General features: G+C 43.8%; 1 protein-coding gene across 6 annotated transcripts in view; it reads right to left on the bottom strand.

Moving 5' to 3' along the window:
• The window catches only part of cadm1a (cell adhesion molecule 1a), a 277,911-nt gene that overhangs the window by 27,913 nt on the left and 226,532 nt on the right, over nucleotides 1-23,466 (bottom strand). For 4 of the 6 annotated variants that reach the window (XM_053846562.1, XM_053846564.1, XM_053846563.1 and 1 more), the window contains 3 exons: nucleotides 20,782-20,878; nucleotides 14,503-14,675; nucleotides 7,929-8,018 (listed from right to left, as the gene is read on the bottom strand). In XM_053846562.1, the coding sequence (XP_053702537.1) occupies nucleotides 7,929-8,018; nucleotides 14,503-14,675; nucleotides 20,782-20,878 (360 nt within the window). The remainder of the gene's footprint in view (nucleotides 1-7,928; nucleotides 8,019-14,502; nucleotides 14,676-20,781; nucleotides 20,879-23,466) is intronic. The other 2 variants (XM_053846565.1, XM_053846566.1) reach the window with 1 other exon arrangement.

Below are 23,466 nucleotides of genomic sequence, written 5' to 3'. Positions count from 1 at the left end.
TCACACGATGATGATAAAGAGGGTGTATTCCATTTTTGTGCAGGTGGTCATTCAATGTCAAATGAAGCGTCAGCCCCTTTAAGGCGAGGCAGCGACGCAGCATGGCTTGCTAACCCTCATTAGACGGTCAGGGTGGGGTGGGGTGGGGTGCAATGTGTCTGCCACTGAATGATCGCCTGTCCACTTCCAAGCATCCTCCCCTTCTTCCACGCTCGGACTGAGAGGCTTTACCGAGGCGTTCGCCGTGTCCTCGGTGACATTCACATCAGCTTCGCGACTGGTCGCCTACTTCCCGCGAGCCCTTTGCTGACTCGCTGTGACGTGACATCCAGCTCAACACGCGGAGATAACTGCACGCCAATCATAATTATATTGGCAGAAATGCATTAGGGTGAGGCCTGCAGTTGGGCTGGCGGTTCCCCTGCTGGCTGCCAGATTGCTTTCTGTGGGAACGTCTATTTCGGACTCACATCTTTGTGACTTCTTCCCTTCTGTCTTCCCAATAAGGATCTTGCCACACCTTTAACTAAGAGCGACCCAAGATAAGCTGGGAATACTACTCTTAAAAAACGGGGTACAGAACGAGACACGAACAACCCATGAAAACAGACGCAGCACAAGCGACAGGAAATAAAAACATTACAATATCTGTCCAAGGAAGCGCTCTCCGAGGCGCTACGGTAACACAATTTGTCTCAGTCGATCCCGCGGGACGGCGGTGTCGAACTCAATCACGGCGGGGGTCAAACAACAACAAGCGCTAGCTCAAACAGGATTAACGTCTATTGAAGTTTCCGAAAGTGACCGTGTCTAATCAGGAACACAAATTTGAGCAACAAGGTCGACAATAATGAAGGAACCCACTGTTGCAGTGCGTTATGAGCCGTGTCGCGTGAGTGGTGAGACGTCGCCTCCTGCTGGACTCATTTACATCAAACGGAAAGACTAATTTGTGAGTGAAAAATCTTTCGCAGTATTAATATTAATATAATATATGCAACTTAAAAAAGTAAATGCATGTGTTGGTTTCCACTGAATTCACTACATCCCCATCACCACACCGTACATAACATGCAGGAGTGGTTTGCCGACCATTATGAATTATTGTTCAGGGAAACAGGGTACCAGTGCCAAAACGTACATTGTGTGACCTTCGAGGGACACCGTATCGACATCTTTAAATGGGTACTGAAACTAACTGTATGAGTTTTATCCCTTTGTGACAGGCAGCATTGCGGCATTTCAACAAGTCCAGAAGCAAATATGGAGTGTGATGTAGTTACCACTTGAGATGGCGGACACCTGTGACTCCAATCGGGGCATCACTTATGGGCCTGTTTCTATCGCAGTTTTGGAGTTAAGACAGAGGGCGCATGTGTCCAGTGACTCAGATAAACATCTGTTAATATGACATAAGTCCCTATGGCTGCTGCCAGGTGATGTCACAATATACAGCAGCTAGTTGAGTGAATTTACTGCCGGTATGCCTTCATCCCTAACCATTTTCAAGGAACAGCTTTTTGAAATAGTGGTGTCAAAGTTGAATATTGAAATGAAAAATCTCTGGCGCCCACAGGGTTAAGTTCTTGCAAACCATATGCAATGACTTAGCGCCCGAATGTGGCCCCTCAGACCTTGAGTTTGACACATTGATCTCATGATTTAAAACTATGTTTTAGTCATTTCCAGTATGTCACGCCTCTGGTATTGTGTTTGATAACTTCCACACCCTAGGTTGACGTCTAGGCAACTTAGGGTACTTTTCTGTGCAACTTTTATGTCCTCCATGCTCATCAGATGGGTTTCCTCCTACCACTCTGGTTTCCTCCCACAACCCAACCTGTCGGGGAGACGCATCCTTTCACCCCCTATAGCAGAGACAGAGGAGACTTTTGTGTGATGTTTTTCAAGGCTCTAGCAAGTCAAGTGTCTTCTCCAATACAAAAGTTTTGACAGAGTGCCGAAACAAAGCAAGGGATTTATAACACACTGTCTTCACTGTATGATTTTTTAAGTATACAGCGCGCAGATAATCTCCAACCCATGCTTTATGAGTTTCATCTCATCCCGGTGAAGCACTGATACCTCCAGAGGACAATTCAGGCCCGCATTACGAAGACGTGTTGTGCTCCAGACAAGTGTGTTTTATGATGGGCAGTAATGGTTGGCGCTCTCCCGGGCCCGCACGCCACATGATGGTATGTTATGGCGCCGCAATTGACCTTAATCAAATAACTTATCACAGGCTGGCTCCAATTTCAAAATGGATGTGGACTCACACTGCGAAAAGTGGGAACAATACCACACATCATCTGGCACACAATGCGCGTTTGTTACCGAGTGCGAGTCGGAGGCAATGTGAAGTCAATTCACCAGATGGTGTTTATGTAATTTAAGACCCTGACAAACGCAAAGGATATTTGTTTCTTTTCTCTTCTCCTGCCTGTTGTGTCGCCGTGTCTGTGGTGTGGCTTAAATGAATTGGCTGTCGGCACCGTTTATGGTCTTTCATCAATTAAAAGTAATGCCAGCCAGCCGCCTGATTGTTTCTCTGCAGCCAGCGCAGATTTATTATCGGTTTTCTTCATTCAGGGATTAAGTGGCATTGTTCACTCAGCGGTGTGGTAAATAAGAAAATGATTCGTCATATTGTTCGGATGCGAGAGAGAGAGAGAGAGAGAGAGAGAGCGGGGTGAGGTGGAGGGAAGTATTGAATTTGAGCGACGATGAATGTACATTTGTCCCACTGTGGCTCACAAAACATGTTGGCCATGACCACTCCGACTCCGACGCCGAAGCTACTTCTGGATTTCAAAAGAAAAGACAGCCGCACAGGAGCGAGGGGCGGCTGGATTTAATAAAAATGTAAGCCCATAAGTCAGTCACATGACTAGCACAACACGTCTTAATTGTCGGAGCTATAAGACAGATATCTGAAAATAGCAATTTAGTCATTTCCCCATGTCACCGAAGCCCGCCAAAGCACATAAAAGCCAAGTGTTGGGGGCCCTGATAGATTTTCTAAAGTGCTTTATCTTGGCCCTTTAATGGAAAATTGATGAAAAAAATATTTCAACAGCACTCTGCTAGATTCGTTTGGCAGCGGGTCTCAGATCAGCCCGGCACTCTGTGAGTAAATGAAATCAACTGGCAAAGCCCATTATGGCCGTGCGAGCGTGCTGGTTTCACTCTATACGCGCCGCCGTAATAGACAGCCCCTGCGCTTTTTTGGACTCAAATAAAGGACATCTGGCATCATCTCCTAATGGGCTGTTTTAATTCGACAGTTTTGGCACTTCACGACTTAGGTTTGTTTTGGCAGGTGGAGCCATCACAGCCACAAAGGTGCCGGGTATTTGCCATAAAGTCGAGCAATGCAGCCGCGCGGCCTGTTCGAAGAATTAAACAAACAGGACTGAGGAGACCATTTGGCACCTGGTACTGACGCCTGCTGCATGAGGTGTTATTTATTGTTTAATACATGCAGTCAGACAATGATATTACTTCCTTTTAGATTTTATTTGAAGGTCTTTTATCATTTAAAAAAGGCCTTATTAAGTCTCCAACAGTGTGATATTAGTCAGTAAAATGAGGCCCAAAGCAAGAAGACAGACTTTGAAGTAGATGTGACTTGGCGACAAATGTCCTACACACGAGCCGTCAACACATTTTCCCTCCCTATAGCGACTATTCGCTAGTGGACCTTTGCGATGCCTTCCTGCTTTTCCTTTCTTGGAAGGTGGGGTTGGGATTGGGACCATTGTGTGGGGTGACGGTCAGGAGCTGTGACCCAGCACCATTATTGCTACTTCAATTTACTACAGTACTTCAGAGTGAATGAAGCGCATGATCATTTGAAGTGCTATATACCGTGTGCTGACACAGACATACAGAGAATACAGCGTAAAAGGAGTGCCTTCACCCTAACCTCCATCTTTCTTATGGGTGCCGCGCTCCTCAGCTCTCAGGATGTGCTGCGGCGTCTCATGCTTTAACACGCAACAAGGAAGGCTGACTGCGGTGCCACTTCGGGATACAAATGTTTGCTTGGAAATATTCACAATGTGACAGTATGGCAGTGAGAATGTGTGGGAGTGAAGCGATGACTTTATACCAGTGGTCTCCAATCTTTTTATCACTGCGGACCGGTCAACACTTGACAATTGGAACGTGGCCCGGGGGCTATGAAGTTGCCACTTTGACCCGTCATATAAGGCCTCTGCATGTTTGTGTGCCCGCTGAGACTCACAAACTCTCCTCCTCTCGACCAGTGCCCTAACGCTCTCTGACTCTGGTCGCTATGGTAACGTTTAAACGTGCCTTTAAAATAGCATATATTTAACTTATATTGTTAACTCACTGGGAGCCCTGAGCTTGTTCCTCTGCAACCAGACTGGGAGTGATGGTAGGCACCCGCAATAAATCCATATTTCAAGTACGACTCCTGGTATTGTTTGTTAAAAACTGTCTTCTTCGTGGAAGTTGTCAGCTCTTCCATCTCTTCGCTGAACCTTTTCCCCTTCGCAACAGCTGTTTCCTACTCATTTTGCGAGCGAGTGAATGAGTTAGATTTGTGGCTCTCAAGTGATCCTTCAGACTCAGATCATACACACAACAGAAATAATGAATTATTTCTTGTGCGGCCCGGTACCGGTCCTCGGCACCGGGGTTGGGAACCCAACACAACAGTGTTGGACTATTAAGAAAACAGTGGAGGATTTATGGCAAAGGTTAAAGAAAGATTAACATTCCTCCTTGTTTTCCGCCTCACTGCATTAATACATAGTAAATTGCTGCTAAATATTTCACATTTAGGGAACAAACAGAAACATAAATAAGTGAATTAAAGTAAAGGCCAGACTCTGAGGCGGAAAATGACCACAGATCCAGTTTGGTCCTACTTGGCTCAGTTGGAGCGCGATGCTGCGCCAGCAGCAGCTTTTAAGCATATAAATATTTGAAGACAAGCTCATTCAGTGTTGTGGTAGTGAATGAGAAACACTGGCAGGATTCACCTGTGGAGCACCAGAAGGAACTTGATGTGAACAGGAAGAGAAGACACTTCCCAGAGAGAGCATCTCATCTGGAACTGGACGCCTCTCCGCGCTACTCTGGAACAGGACTGCGGACATGTCTGCCTTCACCAGGCCTGATAGTTTTCATGCCACTTGATCCGGGTACACAAGCAATCAATCCGCCCCAATATCAAGCTTTTTCGCCTTAATCCAATCAGATGGCATAATCAAGCACAATGCATGCGACGCTCGCTGGCCTCCAGAGATTTGTTCCGATTGAACGGTCCGTCAGACGGGCTTTGATTGCATTTAGAGATTCGCTTGATTTCTTGGTCACAGCCAACGAATTGTGTTTACTTGCAGAATCCCTCCCAGATTTGTATTCCGGGGGCCGCGAGTGCCGCAGAAGACGAATGACGGTTTAAAAAAATGCCTCATATTTCGAGTGCTCATCTGCATTTCATTATCCAACGTGACAAATGCTCACCTCAAGTGTCGTCCATTTATCACCGGAAGGTGTTTCTGAAGTGTGTGAACTGGGAAGTCACACTTTAGCATTGACGGAGTTCATAAAACTCAACCCTGTCATTTTCATTTAGACCATTTCTGAGCTCTTTACTCAAGACAGGCAGCATCGCAGAACCTGCCAGCACAACACACAGACAGGAAGCGAGGCAGTTTCCGCCACGTGAACAAAAAAATCCGTAGAAGCGCTTTCTCATTTGTTCCCTGACGCAATCTGGAAAACTATAATGAAATTTGTTTTTCCATTTTTCAGTTGTTACGCTGACATACAGACAGGTACTGTAACCTCCGCGGCGGAGGTGAAAAGTAAACTGGCGTGACTACCGTAAAACCCAAACTATAGAAGATATTAGCCGCACCCACTAAATTTAAGATGGAAAATAGATCTGGTTCGTGGGGATTCTCCTTCAGTCTGTGTTGAAAGGCCTCTGTTGACTAAAGAGCGCTGTTAATGTCAAACTCCGCCCAACACGGGCAAGTGAATTTCCTCAAAAGAGAATCAATAAAGTATTGTTTTATCTCTAACTTCTAATATTCCACCTCTGAAGAATCAATGACAGGCATCCAAACACAGAGCTTTGAGGTACACCTGAGTTTCAGCTGTTTGTCGGCCAACGTGAAACGCTCTTCCAAATCTTTGTTAGCAAGACCATTAAACGATAACGTCACTGAAAAGAAGCACGTTTGCGGGGCGGTGCCTTCAGGTACGGCCATCCTGAACGTGGCCTGGGAGATATTTTATTTTCTATTACCATCATCCCAATTCAGTGGCTACACACCTCTGAGAACAATGGTAATGGATTTTGCTCTCAGTGAGTGTGTTAGCGTTGGGAAGCAACATGTTTTCGTGCACCTGGTTTGTCTGGTAAACAAAAACCTCCCAGTGAAAAGGAGTTTGGGGAACAAAGAAGCGAATGAATATCATTGAGAGCTGGAGGGTTGCTGCTTTGGCAGCTTTCTATCTGCAAACCATTTCTCACACACACATCGTATTTCGTAAAGTCATAATTCATGACGCCGACCTTGACAGATGAGGCTGCATGAATTTCAACTCCATTTCATCTGGCAGGTTCCTATGTTAATCAATATTTCATAAATATATCCGCCTTTACTGCGTGCACGGGAACCATAATGCGCCACGCTCAACAGGCTCATACTGTGGTTCTAATAAATGTCAGAGACACAATTAACCCCGAGCACATACGTCCATATCGCAGATTGGCCTTTTAAATACATCATGTTTACGAGCAGAGTTGAATATTTGAATTATACTGTACGTTCTGGTGAATTAATTCCCTCTCTCAAGGCAGGCACGTGGTCCATAAAATACACAAATCTGGGTTCAGTTCTCCAACTGTGTCTGAGGTTTTCAATTTACTCCAAACTTTACTCCAAACAAACCCAGTTGAGAAACAATACAGGTGACCACCATCTGCTTGGGTAAAGTGGTAACTACATCAGGCTCCATATTTGTATCTGGGCTTGTTGCTTCAACTACCATCTGCTCGATGTATGTCCTGTTTGGGGAGGAGTCACGCCGCTTATGTAGCCAAAGTGCAGCTCCCCAGGTGGAATCAAGTCCTGGTTATTTGTGCTCACATCTCAGACTTCTGTGGTGTAAAAGCCCCATAATATATTTTTGAACGACAAAGTTCTTATTAGTTGCAGAACAATAAGGATTACTCACTCATGATGGGTAGATGAAGTTTCATGAAACCACGTCCTGATGTTCAGAGGCCACTAGATGGCACAGTCTGCTGCATAATCTCTGGTTGTGGACGGCTATTTCAATGAAACCTCAGACCACTTTTAAACCACTGTTTCATGAAACCCTATCAAACATGACTATTATTCACTTGACCCGGACGATATAACTGATGTACGCCGCAGTATTTGTGGTTCAGGTTAGCTCAGTGAATATGATAAAAAGAGAAAAAGATGAAATGAACTGATGGATAATAAGAAGAATTTGGAGATTGAACAAACAATATTTTGAGGGAGTAAGATAAAAAAAAAAGATAAATTCATGATGAACATGACTGACAATGTTTTAGAAATATAACATACAGCATCATTCAGCAAAACTAACACATGCTGACAAGACAAATTACTCAAAATTCAGAGAAGAAAGATGCTCAACGATCCCTTTAAAAATGATGTGGTGGATTCAAATGCCATTTTCTTCTCTATTGTCTCTCATGGAAATCCAGTGAAAGCACTTTTAGCAAGCAGCAAGCAAGTTATGCTCAAAAGCAACACATAGCGCCACATAAAACAAAACAAGGAGGAGTAAGAAACACAGTGTTTAGAGCTTTGACAGTTTCCAAGCGCATGATGCGGCGTCACCTCTCAAACAAGAGCAGCAGCGGCGTGAGCATGATACTGTACCTTGACTGGCATCGGGGTAGGAGATGGTGGTGATGATGGTAGTAGTGGTAGTGGTGGCAGTGGTGGGTATGGGGGTGGTGGTGGGAGCATCTGGATGGGAAGACAAATACGTGACAAACACAAGGGGAGGAAACAGATGAGTATAAAAACCCATAAAGATAAAGCAAACGTGAAGCGATGGTATCGCCGTTTGATACATGAGCAACAGTTTGTTGTGAGTCACTGTGTGTGTGTGGGTGGGAGTGTTAAAAGACTAAAGCTGACTTTTTGAAAAATTACCAAAAGCACAGCGCAGTAAAAACTAGTATCGCTCTGCCAAGTATAATTTCATCTCACACTTGCTGAGCTCATCCAAGAGTATTTATTCCCTCTGTGGCTGGGAATGCTGCTGAGCATATTGTCTTCAAAAATAATTAGCAGTCTAACCAGTAACACGTGCTGGTGTTGTACTCCTGTTATCGCTGGTATGCAGTGAGCTGTTTTGACAAACGTGTGCAGGCTACATGCTGCTAATGAGAAGTGAGGACGCGGCAAAATCATGACGCAAAGGTAACGGTGGTGTGAGGAGGGAAACAGTCAAACAATACAGCGTGATGCAGGACATGACACAGGGGTGAAGATTCGGACCACACAGCAATGCCCCTTCCCTTCAGTCCCTTTTAACGGCGGGTTCCGACTCCCCACCCAGACACTGACCCTAGGGACGGTATCAAAAGTGACATTTTCACTGTTGAAATGGCAGGACGGCAGTGACATGAAGCCTCTGGCGGCGCTGCTTTGTTATGGACCTCCCGCGCTGCTCTGATCGCAGCAGAAAAAAAAAACCTGGGGTTAATAAACACTGCTGAAAATGAGGATGAATATACTCACAATGTTCATGAGGCGATGAAAAGGAGACAAGGCAGGAAAGTGAGAAGGCTGTCTCAGTTATGCGAGCGTGTATACTAATAAACCGTATGCAAGACTCACCTGAGCGGCCATCAAACAAAATATTAGTCTTCTATAGATGCCCCCAGCGGGCGAACAAAGGGCTGCGCCGCCAGGAAGAAGGCCAGAAAACTCAATTTCTTTCATAAACGTATACCTCAGAATGCAAGACAATCATGACATATGGCTTGTTCGCGGCAAAGACTCCACTGTGTGTGATTGTGAGCAGCCAGATAGTGTTTCACATTTCAGTGTATTGCAGCTTTTCCCCAGCAGAATGTGTTTTAGTACTTCTGCCGCCAGATTGATGAGCGAACATTCTGGCATCCCCGTCCTCAATTTGCACAGAACACAGAGGCATGTGGAGTCGCTCCAGTGCGATCTCTGCTTGGTAAATGAAGGGCTTCAACACGGTCACAGGTTCTGGACAACGCCCAAAGTAAGTGCCATCTGCCAAAATCTTATTACTTCCCTCTTGCTCCCTATCACCTTAAATCTAGCTCGGGTGGACCAAACATGTAAGACTCTCACACATCGGCTTGGCAGACACGCCCCTAGCGCATCCTGAAGACCAATATACACTGTATGCATTGCGGTCAAGTCTCCAGTCCACCCATCCCCACTGGACACGTCTGTTGGCCTCCATTGGCGGGAAAATTCACCAGATCCACTTTTCTTCTCTTCGACCAACTTCCTGCACGAACGATTCATTGCACTCTAAACTGCGGTCAACGGAAAAATAAACATGGCACGGCACTAAAAATAGGAAGCACTTCTTAGGCCTCGCACATCAAAGACTCAAGTGGTCTTTGTGGTCCAGATGTCAGCCGAGGCCTTGGCGCCGTGTGGCATCCTAAATCAACCCACCCTCACTCCCTTGGTGTAATATATAGACGTTGTGAAAGTAGACTTTGGCGTCATGATGCTGAATGCAGCTTTCCGCGTTGCATGTTCGTGTTTCAATATCACGTAGCAGCCCGGTATTGTGTACAACAGTTACGGCAGCAGCTCACTCTCACACAGCGATCTACCATTACAGTAGAACCTATAACCCTCGCGTCTGCTATTTTGAATGGCATTCCACTTACGTCCAATCTGACTTACGACTGGTTGGTCAGACCTGATCACGGTTGTAAGTCGGATGCTACTTAGTGAAAAGAGCGGCATCCCATGCTAACCCTAACACCAACTTGCTACTTTGTTTTACGCTACATGCTACCCATGGTGGCAACAATTGGAAGCCTAATGCGACAACTTGCAGCGCGGATTGCTGACGTTAGCGTCAGCATAGGTCACTAAAGTCAACAAGCAAAGCTACGTGACACCATGGGAGTGAGGCTACGCTGTCTAAATCTGTGGTTGGGGTTAGGATCGTAAACACTCATTGCTACTTCACAAATGATCATGAGCTTGACATGAAGCTCAGGATCATTTGTAGTGCTGCATATACTACGTGACCTACCATTTCATTTCAAGAGTAAATCCCTAAGTAGCGCCACCCCTTGGCTTAATCCTCATCTTGTTACGTGACCTGCGGCTTTTTGAAAAATGCCTCACTGACTAGAAATGATGTGGAGCAGCCGCAACATTGTGCGTTGTACGGAAACCAGCGGGAAGAGTTTCCTTGAGAGGGTTGTGCTGAGAGTTCAGCAAACAATGCCACAGTCTGGTGCTTGATACTGTTTTTGACCGTCATGGAAATGGTGTTTTTAACAACATCATAAAGAGCTATCATGTAGCCGTTTTATTTTAAAACAGCAAGTGAGGATTATTAGCATGTTTGTTATGGGGAATTACATTCTTGTTCATCTGCCCGGAGGCCCGTCACATGACCGCAGAAACATCTAACATGCTTCTAAACAGCAGAGCAGCACGCCTGAAGCTCATTTTAAAAATGCAGTTGGAAGCCTGGAGGTGACGTGGCGTCGCTTTCAAACGCTGCAATATGTTTTTGAATTCATCAATAGCTCTCCGTCGAGTGAAACCTTGACAACACAAAAGAGCGCGCGGACCACCGTGCCGGCTGAGGCTGCGAGAAATGATCCGTTGGGAGAGTCAGCTGGCAGACAAAGCTTCTGTTGATGAGTTGCCCACGTGCTTTAGAGCCAAACAAACTCCTGCTCAGGGGTGGTGCTGTCTAATTGGTTTTATCCCATCATGAACTATGTGGGTCCAGCAGATGTTTGGGATCATCAGTGTCAACAGCTCATTAAAAACTCCGCCGTGGAGGAAAATTAAAGGCGGCTTGTGCGACTGTCTGAATGTACACGATATTGGCAGTTTTCTGTAACGTATCAAAGACGACTGCAGCTCATTGACTTTCAAATGTGACAGGCAGAGAGTGTTTTCCTCCCCGCTGAGTCGCCGGGCCTTGTTTACTGATGAAGCTTATGAATCCCCGTTTCTGGACTAAATGAAAAGAGCAGGGTGGCAGGAAGCTGGGAGAGACGCAGCCAGACGGGAATGGTACCTGCTGGTGCCGCCGAGTTAAGGAACGCGGCGGGAGATCTGGATGAAAGAGCACCTTCTCGTAGGCGCTGCTAATCGCACCAAACAAATGAAAACAGGCTTCAGACAACGGAGCTGGCACAAAATCATTACAGAAATCTAATTATTATTGGCACTCTGACAAAGCAAACTTACTTTTCGGAAAGTTTATTGGGGAAAATATTCTGTTGTTTCATAGCTGTTGAATCGAATGACTTGATGGTGACACAAAAGTACATTTAAATGTTTTTTATTTAAAAAGAACTACCGTAAATTCCAGACTATTGAGCCGACCAGGAATATTAGCGGCAACCACTACATTTCAGAAGGAAAATAGATCTTGCTCATACATGAGTCTCGCCAGTCTATAAAGGTCAGTGGTGCACCCGACTTAAAAATGCATGAGGATCACGTCTAAACTAGTTTTGAAAACAGCATGGAGACTGACTCATTCAACTTGAATCATGGACTCCTAACATCTTTTATTCACATTAAAGCTCTGAAATGGGCTGTTTTCACCGGCTTGTCCAAAGTTATGACACCACAGCTGGTCTCAGCTGCTGCTTCTCGTCTCCGGTCCTCCAAGACATCGGCTTTGTTGTGGACACTCAAGTGAAAACAGCGCAGTTTAAGGTGAATAAAACACCTGTGATTTCAATATTTTGGCAACGTGACGCTCTTTAACCTGTAAAAATCCATGTATTAGCTGAGTCGCAGTACAAGCCGCAGGGTTCAGACCTCATGAAAAAAGTAGTGTCTTATAATTCGGTTCTTTTTAGTATCATGTGTCAGTAGTTTCAAGTGTGATAAAAACACTACATCTCCCATAATAGAACTCAAAGTGCATGACTTGGGAAGTGACAGCCCGTATTATGGACACTGTGAACTCTTAGAATGGACAAGTATCTTCTCAATTACATCTTTTTATCACCAACGTTCAAACAACTAAAGCAATGGAGCAGCTACAAACATCCAAGAGCGTCTCAGGAGAACATTTTGGATGCCACTTAGAGAGCCGGCAGTGACTCGTGGAGAAGCACCTTTTAATGGCAAAGCAATGCAGAACAAAGTAAAAGAGATCAACAATGAAGGTCACTGAGGAAGCGCACGATGAAACAGCCGTGACAGAGCAGCAATGAAGAGAACTTTGGTATTGGGTCAGCCACTGCCTGTAAACAACTTCAAACCCCTCGGCGCTGGGCCTCTCTCCACTGCGAGAGGAAATACCTAATGGTTGTGTTTTCTCTCTCTGTGAAGTCAGAGCGAAGCGGCGAGAGTCAGAGCAATACCGACTGCATTTGTTTGGCTGTTAACATTGTTAGTGTCAGCCGGTCTCGCACTGCTCTCCATCACTTAGGGTCACAATAGTCGGCAATCGGATGTATTAGAGGAGATGTAGGACGCCGCTGCATTTGTTCTGGCTGTCGACCAGGCGGGGGAAAGTCGGGGGCTCCGGCCCTGTGAAGTCTTTATTACTGAGTTACACCCCGCTAATGTGCAATTTGGACTTCTTTTTGTTGATATTGCGGTGGGTGTTTAGGTTTCAAGAGAGACTTTAGAAACTAATTCTTCTCAGGACGAGACCAGGGAACGGCAGGTTCGACTTTAGGCCTCCGTGAAACGAAGAAATCTGTTCAACGTTCTCACATCTGATAAAGGTTGAACCACATTTACATAAGCTGTGTTACTATTACGCATAGAATTTTAAGTCAATTTATTCATTATTCATCCGGTCATTTCCCAAAATCTAGGGTCTCACGGAGTGCTGCTATATTTTTTAGGGAATGTTAAAACTATTACTAACAGCAATAACCTGCATGTATAAGTGAATGCTTTTAAAATGTAAATGAAAACACATTAAAACACTGAAAAAAAATGAATGCTCAACACATCATCTGCTGACAGGCTCAATATTTATCTGTTTTTTAATCTTGTTTTTATACATTTTTTTAAATAACAATCTGCATGCAGGAGCTATTCAACAGGAAATGCAATGACTACTTCAAGATAAATATTCATTCATTTAACTGAACACGGGCAAAATGTTCAGACAGAAAGAAGATAAAATACTCCTGAGAAAACAAGAGTCATGGTTCAGATATTGATATTATTTATATTTTTCTAAATATTTTGAGTCTGTTTCTCTTCAACAAACAAAATTGAAAATTCCAGAACTTGAACGATCACATTATCCTCCATTGTACTGAGGATAATTATTGCGTTATGCCATCATAATACAGTCCATAACACGGCGTCTTGATCGAACGAAGACATCAGCGAGGTTTAGTACGTCATGATCTCATTTTCGTAGGTCAACAGGTCCAAACCTGAGCCTCAAGAAGGCCTGGAACGTCATGTTTCTTCCACGTTTTGCACACCAAAGACTGAATTAAACAGTACACAGAGAGACTACTAGAGCCGTCCCCTGCTAGCAGACGGAACATACTGTTATTACTGTAGCACACCCGTCGTCTGTGACGTGCTCTGCTGTAAATAACATCTAATTATCGTCCGACAGGCAGCGAGCACCTTTTTCTTCGCTTAAGCGGCAAAAGAAGCATTCAGACTGCGCTAATTTCCTCTGACAATGGCAGCCAAATCATTTCTCTGTGGACTCGGGCCCCACCAAAAGTGATAGCGGAGTAATTTTGACCGGGGAAAACGAGTGTATTAGACAGTAATGCCGTGCTCTGGGGGGGAAAAACATTAGCGGCATCAACTGTTTTAGAGCGAGTGCTGAGATAATGGCTATGAGGATCAAATAATTACGGAGAAAATACACATTGGGGGGCTGTCAGACCCACAGGATGTTATGGGACGTGGACTGGAGCAGCTTATATATTATGGCGCGCGGCAATATGTGACAATGACTTCAGATTATCCACATGACCGCGGTTTATAATGCGATATAAAATGCAAATACAAACAAGTGACTCAAGCCGATTCAAGGAGGTGGAGTCTTCATCTAATTCCATCTGCTGTCGCCATGATTTATTCTTCATCCCATGCTAATAATGTTAGCGCTCACTGCCCTTAGCATCGGCTCATCCACTGCCTCACCTTGTTTATCTTGCAGGAAACTATTACTATTTTGATACTTGGACCGAAAGTAGCAAGTCACCAGAGAGGTGTGGAAGACGCTGGTCGAAAGAAGACTTACCATAGACGTAGAGGATGTAGTCGTCAAAAGACTCGCCCACCGAGTTGGAGGCGACGCAGCGGTAAGTTCCATTGTACGACTTGTTCAAGTTCTCGATGTAAAGATCCTTTCCGGTGATGACGGCGTGGGATGGAACGTCGTCGTCCACCTTCACCCAGTTCACGTACTGTGGCCTTAGGAGCAGAAGAAAGGAGAAAATGAGTCGAGGAATCAAGATACACCAGTGAAGGAATGGAACCATGAAGAAGACATTCTGGAGAAAGGAATTAGATCTCAAGTTCCAAACTTTCCTAGAGCTCATCTACTTTAAGTTCTGAAGTACTTCTATGTCTATGAGGAACACACCATTCGCACCATGACTTGTGATGGGAACTTTCTTCAAGAGCAGTTCCCAAACACAAGTAGACACAATGACACTGGCATGTCGACCTTCTGCTCTCTGTGAAAAGTTGTTCATAGCTTCTCTTTATTGTGGATATTCTTTTGAATAAGGAATCATCCATGTTCCGACTTGTTGGACACCGCAATCTCCATCTTTTCTTGGTATTGAATATGAGTGAGAGTTCGCCGCCAAGAGCCATGAAGGACATTGACATTTAGATCTCTATTAATATGGACAACAAACGTCTTGGGAACACAGAAGATCAGAGTTTGATGGACCAAGTCTTACAGTTTTTGTCCCACCATCATGTGGTAATAGGTTCCAAACATTATCTCAGTGATCGATTTCCATACGTCATTCATAGTGTTTTGTAACCAGCTCAAATGAGACAAAGAGAGAGGTAACACCCGTGGTACAACTGGCCACCTAGTGGCAGGCCACTGAACTGCACCCCACGTGGGCTGCAACAGGCCCACGAGCAGCACATTTGACACCCCTTGAGTCATTGTACTTCAGCACATTAAAAAACCAAAAAAAAAAACAAAAAACGAAGTATGCTATAATTTATTTACATTATGAAACGGATGAATATGATCCACCTACTTTGGTGCCCTAAAAATAAACAAAAATAAATAAAATGTTTGAAGCATCTACAGAGGCAACAGCTTTACTTTCCTTCACCTGCCTTGTGCAACCTTTGTTGTAATACAATGGACATTGTTTCACCTCATTGTTACATTGTTATTACAGATGTGAACTATACATCAAGCAGAGACAGTCGAGAAGCTGCAGAGAAGAAATACACACCCAATGCAGCGTCTGAGAAATAAATATTAATGGTCTATTATTCTGATAGTTGGACCGCTGGCTAGCGGATCAAAAAGTCCGTTTTTTTTTCATCATTCCTACAGCATAGCACAGCGGTGATAAACAATGCAGTCATTTCCTCCCCAGCAATGCAGTACTTGGAAAATTGTAAAGGTAAAACGGAAAACATCGTCACGCTGACAGCCAGTGTGTTGCAGTTTAAAAGTGTGAAGTTTTACTCAGCCATCTTGTTCTCTTGCTCGCATTAAATCAAGGACTTGGAAAGGGGTGACGTTCCTTTTTGTGCAGTCAAATCCCCCAACAATGGCACCGCGGCTTTGTCCTGAAATCGCCGGCGTTTCACTCTGGTGTAATTATGAGTTGTTCTGTGTAGGTGGTCGTCGAGTGAGCATCTATCTTTGTCCTCATTTCTACCGTGACTGAGGTTTACAGGAGGGTGACACATTTCATTTTTATGACAATGAGCCCAAAGCAAAAGAGGAGAAAAGAGGAGAGACAAAACACCTCTATTTTGCCGGCGCAGCTCGCGGCGGCCGCTGCCAGCTACTGTTATTTCCCCTGAGCGTGCACCGATGGTCTCTGTGGCTGCATTCTGTTTGCTTTTTAACTTGTTTCCCTCCATTTGAAAACATTTGGTGCAGGGGAAGCAAATGGAGAAGGTTACCGAAAGAAATACGAGCATGTGGTGGGAAAGGAAATGTGAAAAAAGCAGCTGGGGTTCAATCGCGAAAACAAACAAACAAACCACAAGTGGGTTTTAATGGCTGTGCAGGACGGCTATAAAAGCACTGTAACTATTGCTCTCCAGATGAAATAAATAAAGAATACGCAGTCCTCGGACGCAGCCCGATACTGGAGGAGAGCTTCCTATATAGGTGAATGGGATGTTGCGCGAGGGGAGAAGTGAATCCAGACACCGATAGACGAAAGAGGTGAGATGAGTCTGCAAGGAGAGTGGAAGGGCAGGCGAGCGGAATACAAATGTCTGCCTGCAGCCGGGGCCCCCCTCTGCTCGCTGCTGGTAATGACTCTCACATGCGCTAATGAAAATGACTTCCAATTCCAGGCTCACTGTATTGATTGTCTTTTCATCTTTATAAAACGGATACGCTAAGTGAGCATGTTTCCAAGACAGGGACCGAAAACCATGGCAGCGGTCGCAGTGAATTGTTTGGTACTTTTACTGGTGCAGATGTCGTCCTGCCATTGTGACGGGGAGAGAGTACTCTGACTCCGTGTCTGTGGATCTGGGCCTCTGACGCCACAACTACCCATTCATGCTCCATTTAAACGGAGAACTTTAAATGAAGAATGAAACTTAACCAAAGTGGGCCACCAAAGCGTTGCATTATTCTTGGAAGAAAAGACAGAAGGAGGAGGAGGAAACACTGACTGTTCACATCAAACACACAGACAACAGCTCTGCCATGATCAGCTCGAGTTCAGGGATCAAAAAGGGGCAGAGAGAAGAACAGTTCTTATAAAGTCGCCCCCTTTTTTTGTACTTCTCAGAACAAAGTCCACTAAACACACTTGAGGGTTGGTTACAGCAGTAGCACAGATGCTGATCACTTTAACATCTTTTTGACTGTGTTGCTGAACTTCTTTGACCATTTTTAAAGACCTCAGAAGGTTTCTGACCGTGAAGCTCTCAGTCACTCAACAGCCCTCATTGCTTGCTTCCTTTGCTGATGCGGCAGTGGTCATGAAAGGCCTCCTCTGAGGTTTGGTAGAGCACCACACTGCTCTCTTGGAGCTCAACTCTCAGCTGCACTGGGAGGCCAATGACCACTTTCTCCTCATTTTGCCACTTGCAGTGAACCTAGAATTTCAGTTTTGCAACTGCCCGGCCTGCTGTCTTTGACATTTATGAACAATATTATGAATATATGAAAAATTATAACTGAAGAAATTGGGATTAAAAAAATGCAGGTAAACTTCATGACGTGCTTATGAAGATTTTGTAATGCATTAACATGATAAATATTAGCAGAAAATACCAAACGAAAACACAAATTATGAGACACAAACAATGTAATTCTCACAATAAAATTTTGACTGTCAGAAGTATGGATTCTTCCTCATGGTTGGTGTCGTAGTTCCACCATGTGAGACCTATAAATGTGACTTAACTAATACAGAATCAAAGTGTATTTTGACCACTCATAAGACGAGTGGTTTCATGACACAATGCAGTGATTTTCAGAGGCCACCAGATGGCACTGTCTGTGGGAAAATGTTTGGATTTGAACAACGGTTTCCATCAAACCTCACATTGTTTCTAAAGCAAGAGCGCCACCTAGTGACCACTTACAATGCGGACAGTGTTTCATCCATCCTGCAATACTGTTCCATGATACCTCATCTACCCATCACTACATAAGACCTACGTATCAGCACGTTTGGGGAGCTAAAGTCAACGACTATGTTAACTGCATGCCTTCGTGTTTGAAAAATACATTTATAAGTTGCACTTTTATGCGTCTAATTACAAAGTTGTGTTGCTAAAGTTAGGTCCCCAGAAGGTTTGCTGTCCAGCTTCACTGTAGAGCAACCCTTAATACAAATTCCATGAAGCCGTGATGGCTGAATAGCAGCATAAGAGCAAATATGGATTAGTTTGACCTTGACTGGGTGGAGTCCACTCTCCGCAGACTGCCCATATAAAATATTAAAAACAACACGTTTTTCTTTCCCGGCTCAAAATAGATGTTTAAAATTTAGCAGAGCAGACCACACTCCACGCAGTGACCGGATAACATCTGAACCCCGATTTCAATTGGTTACATAAGCGCCGGCTCGAGCACCTCCACCGAGGGGGCAGCGAGGTTTTATTAATAATAGCACATCGCGGGAGCAAAATCATGATCCATGATCTAAATTGAAATACGTTAACTTGCTCCTCATTTCAGTTCAGACGTCCCTGCTGCTAGAGGTTAACTTTCTGACCTCTGCGGAATAAAACACTTCTATTTTTTTTTTTGCAGCAAATCTATTTCACATTTTCATCTGCGTCTTTCATGGAATATTGAAATCCAGGACCTTATTTCACGTCATACACAGGATCCTGATGCATAATGTCGAAACTTATCGACACACAGCTGCAGCACAATATATTGGATCGCGACTGAAAAAAAAAAAAAAGCGCAGGTTTAAAGTGAAACAGCCAATTTCACACTGAGTTACTGGAGTTGTTAACCATTAGTTGGCTGCGGCTCCGTTCACGCATAATTTAGCGACTAACTTTAACCGGAAAAGATGTTTTCATGACGGCAATAACATGTCTGTTCTGCCCTCCTTTTATCTTCTCCATTAATTCCTCTCCTCAAATCAAAGGACAGAGCACATCTCCACTTCCTCACATGACCCCTGCTGATGCAATATTCATCAACGCACAGTTGTCTGACGATGATTTGGCTCTGTTCAAATTTGACCAGTCGTGTCAACAAGGCGATTTTCATCCCACATGAATGTATTAATATCTGGACACTAGTGTTGAGGTCTTTAACTCGCACCAGACGACGAGCCCAACCACGGACTAAGCGTCAAACCCGACCATCCCTTCAGTCTGGGGAAGTTGGTTCGGAACACGATGGCACCGGCGGCTCGTGGCCTTTCCGTCTGTGATCCATTCTCTTCGCAGCAGACAATCTTTCATCTCAAAATTGACTTTAACTGTGCACACCCAGGGGCTCGACTCGACAAATGGCTCTCAGAGTCTCATTCTCCCCGGGGACATCATAAAATAAGCACTCATTACTTAAAGAAAAAAAAAAAAAGTGCTCGGCATTCCAGATATTAGGAAGCACTCCTCTCCTCCCTGCTCTGCTCCACTTGGAAGTGGCGACAGTAAAACACCTGCAGTAAAACCACACTTTGGAGTGAATAACTGAGCATGTACTATGAAGTGTCCCCTACGTAGGTGATAAAAAAGGACATACAAATGCATGTATCGCAAAAGCAGATCAATCACATTGCTATAGCACTGAAACCCAAGGTTAAAAACAGCAGGACCAGCAGGACCTGAGCTGTTATTGGGCTCATATCTTAAATGATAAACAATGGATGCTCCGTCAGTTGAACACCATGTGACTTTCTTTCATCGAGCTTTTATAACAGATTGTTTTGCGACTGGTGAATTAGTTTCAAGTGCTGTGTGAACTTGGCGTCTCCCCGAGCGAGCGCTTGGTAATCTGGTTTTATGGTACATTTCTCCTTTCCTGAGCCTGATTTATCCCCAAATTTTCATTTTATTTTTGATTTATTCATTTACGTTAATTTTATTTAGCACTAGAGTGCATTATTACAATAAAATAAAACAGTAGCTATATCAAATAAAGTGTAGTTGCACACTACACACTTTATTATTGCAACGCTTAAGTGGATTTTTCCCTGTGAAAGTATCTGTCAAACTATGTTATTATTTTAGGCCTTAAAATTTACATTATCTTAAAAAAAAATTCATTGAAAAATAATGTTAAAAAAAATAAATAAAAGCAGTAATAGATAATAATTAATAGGTTAGAAAATGACTGCAACTCGAGTGAAGCAAGTTATTTGTGAGTGGCTCTGTAATGAAATGTGCTACTTGTCATTGTTCAGTTTCTGATACTTGACATTGATAGCAGCCTCAACAATAACACTTTCATCTCACACGCCGGAATTTGCTTCTGCTGCCGCTGCCAATGTGTGACTTCACACTTTAACAGCCAATTTTAATTGGCAATTCAACTGGAATCTAAATATGATCTCGCCAGATCACACTAGTTTTTTTTTTTTTTTTGTTTGTTTTTTTGACATTCACCTTGGCACCATGCCACGTCTATTCCTGGAAAGGCTCAGACGATACTGTGGTTTTGAGTAAACAGTCGGTCTTTCTGAGCAGGCGCTGCTTTTTACAGCCAGACTTTTATATTGTTCTTGTCCTTATTATACACAAATATGATCTACGAATCACTTCAGGACACGTGCCATTGACCTCGATCAGCTGGTTTAAGTGAGATCTCATCCTTGGGTCATCTTTCATGCAGGCCGACCTTTCAGTGCGTGTGAGGGAGAGTGAGTCTTACTGCGGTTTGCCTTTGGCATGACACGTGAGCTCCAGGTTCTCTCCCTCTCTGGTCAGCCCTGGTGGGAACTCCACCATGATCTTGACCTCTGGTTTGTCTGAAAGAAGAAAAGAGACCCAAAGCTTTATTCAAACTGTAAGGTCGTGAACTGAGCTCAACACAGCAGATGCAACATAACGTGATGGTGAAGCTACAGTAGTGTCCAAGTCCATCTGGCACCGAATCCGCCGCTAAATTCCGGTGAAATCCTGGCCCCTGCAAGAGCAGGAAGCTGGATTCAAATCAAGAGACTCCGTGCTGTGAGGTTCCGCCACTAACAACCGCGCTGCCCGACAAGCCTGAGCGCACCAGTTCTGCTCAAATTAAAATTAGAAAGAAGAAGGAAAAACAGACCGAAAACTTCTTACCAATCCTCTATAGCTGCACATACTGTATTTGATGCTTCATATTTGCTTGTTTTCTTCTGTAGCTTGTGATTCAAGGATGAATATTTAAAAGGTAACTGATATTCAGTTCCCCAGAAGTAATGGCACTTTTGGTTTAGTGGTTTATCATGAATGGTGCTGTTGTGTTTCACTCCCTGTTTGGTTTGATTTTGCTTGTTTCCAAACCCTTCAAGAGGAGTGCTGTGGCACGGAAACGATGCCACTGTGTTGCCGCAACCGCTCTGTTGTTTGTGTTTGTGTCAAACTCTTCAGAACCGACAAGTACAACTCTGATTTTTTTGATACCTTAGAGCACAGAGGATGCTTATTCCCATTGTTTCTGTTTAGACATTTATTTGGACGTGAACTCGAACTGAGTGCTCCTGAATAAACCAGACTTCTATCCGCTCCTGGGCCTTCTCTTCAGACTCACGTGACAACAGCAGTAGCATGGCACGAACAAATGATCATCTGGATTGTAGAAAGTCTCGACTTGCATGTGTTCTGTTTATCGCCTGCAGACTTGTTCAAATCCTCACCAACCAAGCACATATTCAGTCACACATTCGACTCTGAAATGAGGCCGAAATGGCAACTCTTGCTGGCCAATCCCGGATTATAGACAGATGAAGTCGCATCTTAAGCAACGGCGAGGAAAGTTTGCTTTTAAGGGGTTCAGAGGTTTGACAGCCCACAAGAGACGTGCAAAACAAGTGAGAGACAATAACAGAAAAGAAAACATATTTGAATACACGTGCAAGTTATCAATGAATTGATCAGGATTTTAATAAAGAATAATTCAGATTTCACACTTTACAGCAAGATTTGTTATTTTAAATAAATTATATTTTGTATGTTGTATGTTGCTTTTCGTGTCTCACTTCAAAACTTTATTGATACTCATGGATTGCCAAAGTTTGCATTGTGGTTTAAAAGTTGGCAAAAAACTAAATACACAACAAAATAAATGTGCTCCAAAATGTGAAGAGAGAAAGAATCATTGTTTTTATGAAGCAAGTTCAGGCAAAGAATGTGAAGGATTTGTCTGGAAACTCAAAACTACAATAAAATCATGCAAAAGAGAAGCGATAAAATCGAAACAATTATTTAAAGTAAGTAAATAAATAAATAAATCATGATATATTTTGCTATATTGCCCGCCCCTTTACGGACACATTTGAAACAAATAAAATTTCTGCAATTTGTAGTGAAATAAAAACCGAGGGTCAGTAGCTACAGTTTTTCACAAATGAATAGAGATTTTCTATAGGATTTTTTCAATGAACCAAGGGTGAAAAAGGTTGAAAAACACTATGCTAGACCTTTTCTCCACGTACCAAAATGTTGCCAATTGAATAAGATTGTAACTTGCCATTAAATGGAGGAGATCTGAATAAAAGACTGGGCTGGGTGATGAATTCAAAAGCAGCAGCTTCACACCTCCGTGCGACCTTCTCCACAACAAACAACACGTGTCCGACCATCCATCTGCCTGAATCATAGCCTGTCAGTGGCCTGTGCTCCGTCTTGCTGATGGGCAGCAGACAGGCAGAGAGTCCAGTCTTCTGATTATTGGATGCGTGCTTGCTTGCACAAACATGCTTTTGTTGCGACTCCGAAACCAGCAGAGCATTTCCCTCCCTGCTCCTGCTCTCCGTGTCCTTTAACCTTGTCACCGCTGAGCAGTAAACATGAGGGATGTCGGACGACAGCCAGATATTTGGCTTCGCTCTAAGTGGGAAGCACTTCTGTCTCTTCGCACCACTTGAGCAAAAATTATATAAAGTGCAGAGTACGCAAGGCAGTGGTTATTACCATGCTGACTGAATAACTTCCCTCATTTGAACGCCTCCACAGGAATCGAGCTGCGTTCCATGTCTTTGCTGTCCTCTGACTTGAATCGGAAAACGCTATTAATCCCTGTTCGTAACATGCTCTGTACACAACATATGACAATAAAATGAAAAAGAAAAAAATATTCTAAAGCGCAAAAAGCTATACACAAGAGCTTATGAACAATGTGCAAGAAAATGCAGATTCAAGAACAGAATATCGTCCAAAAGAATCCTTCACTGTAAGTTTTTCAGGGGTGAATTGTACATTTTTATTGCCACAGGAAGAGAGGACCTCCTGTGTTTAGAGGGAGAAACAGTCATAGCTACTACACAGGTCAAAAACACTATTAAAATCAACATAGGACAGGGCTGTTTTATTATTTCAGTTATGTTTCGGATAAACTACACTGGTTCACTTTTGTCGG

This window comes from Synchiropus splendidus, chromosome 17, assembly GCF_027744825.2.
Source record: "Synchiropus splendidus isolate RoL2022-P1 chromosome 17, RoL_Sspl_1.0, whole genome shotgun sequence".
NCBI classification, from domain to species: domain Eukaryota; kingdom Metazoa; phylum Chordata; class Actinopteri; order Syngnathiformes; family Callionymidae; genus Synchiropus; species Synchiropus splendidus.
This window is presented reverse-complemented; position numbering and strand designations above follow the sequence as displayed.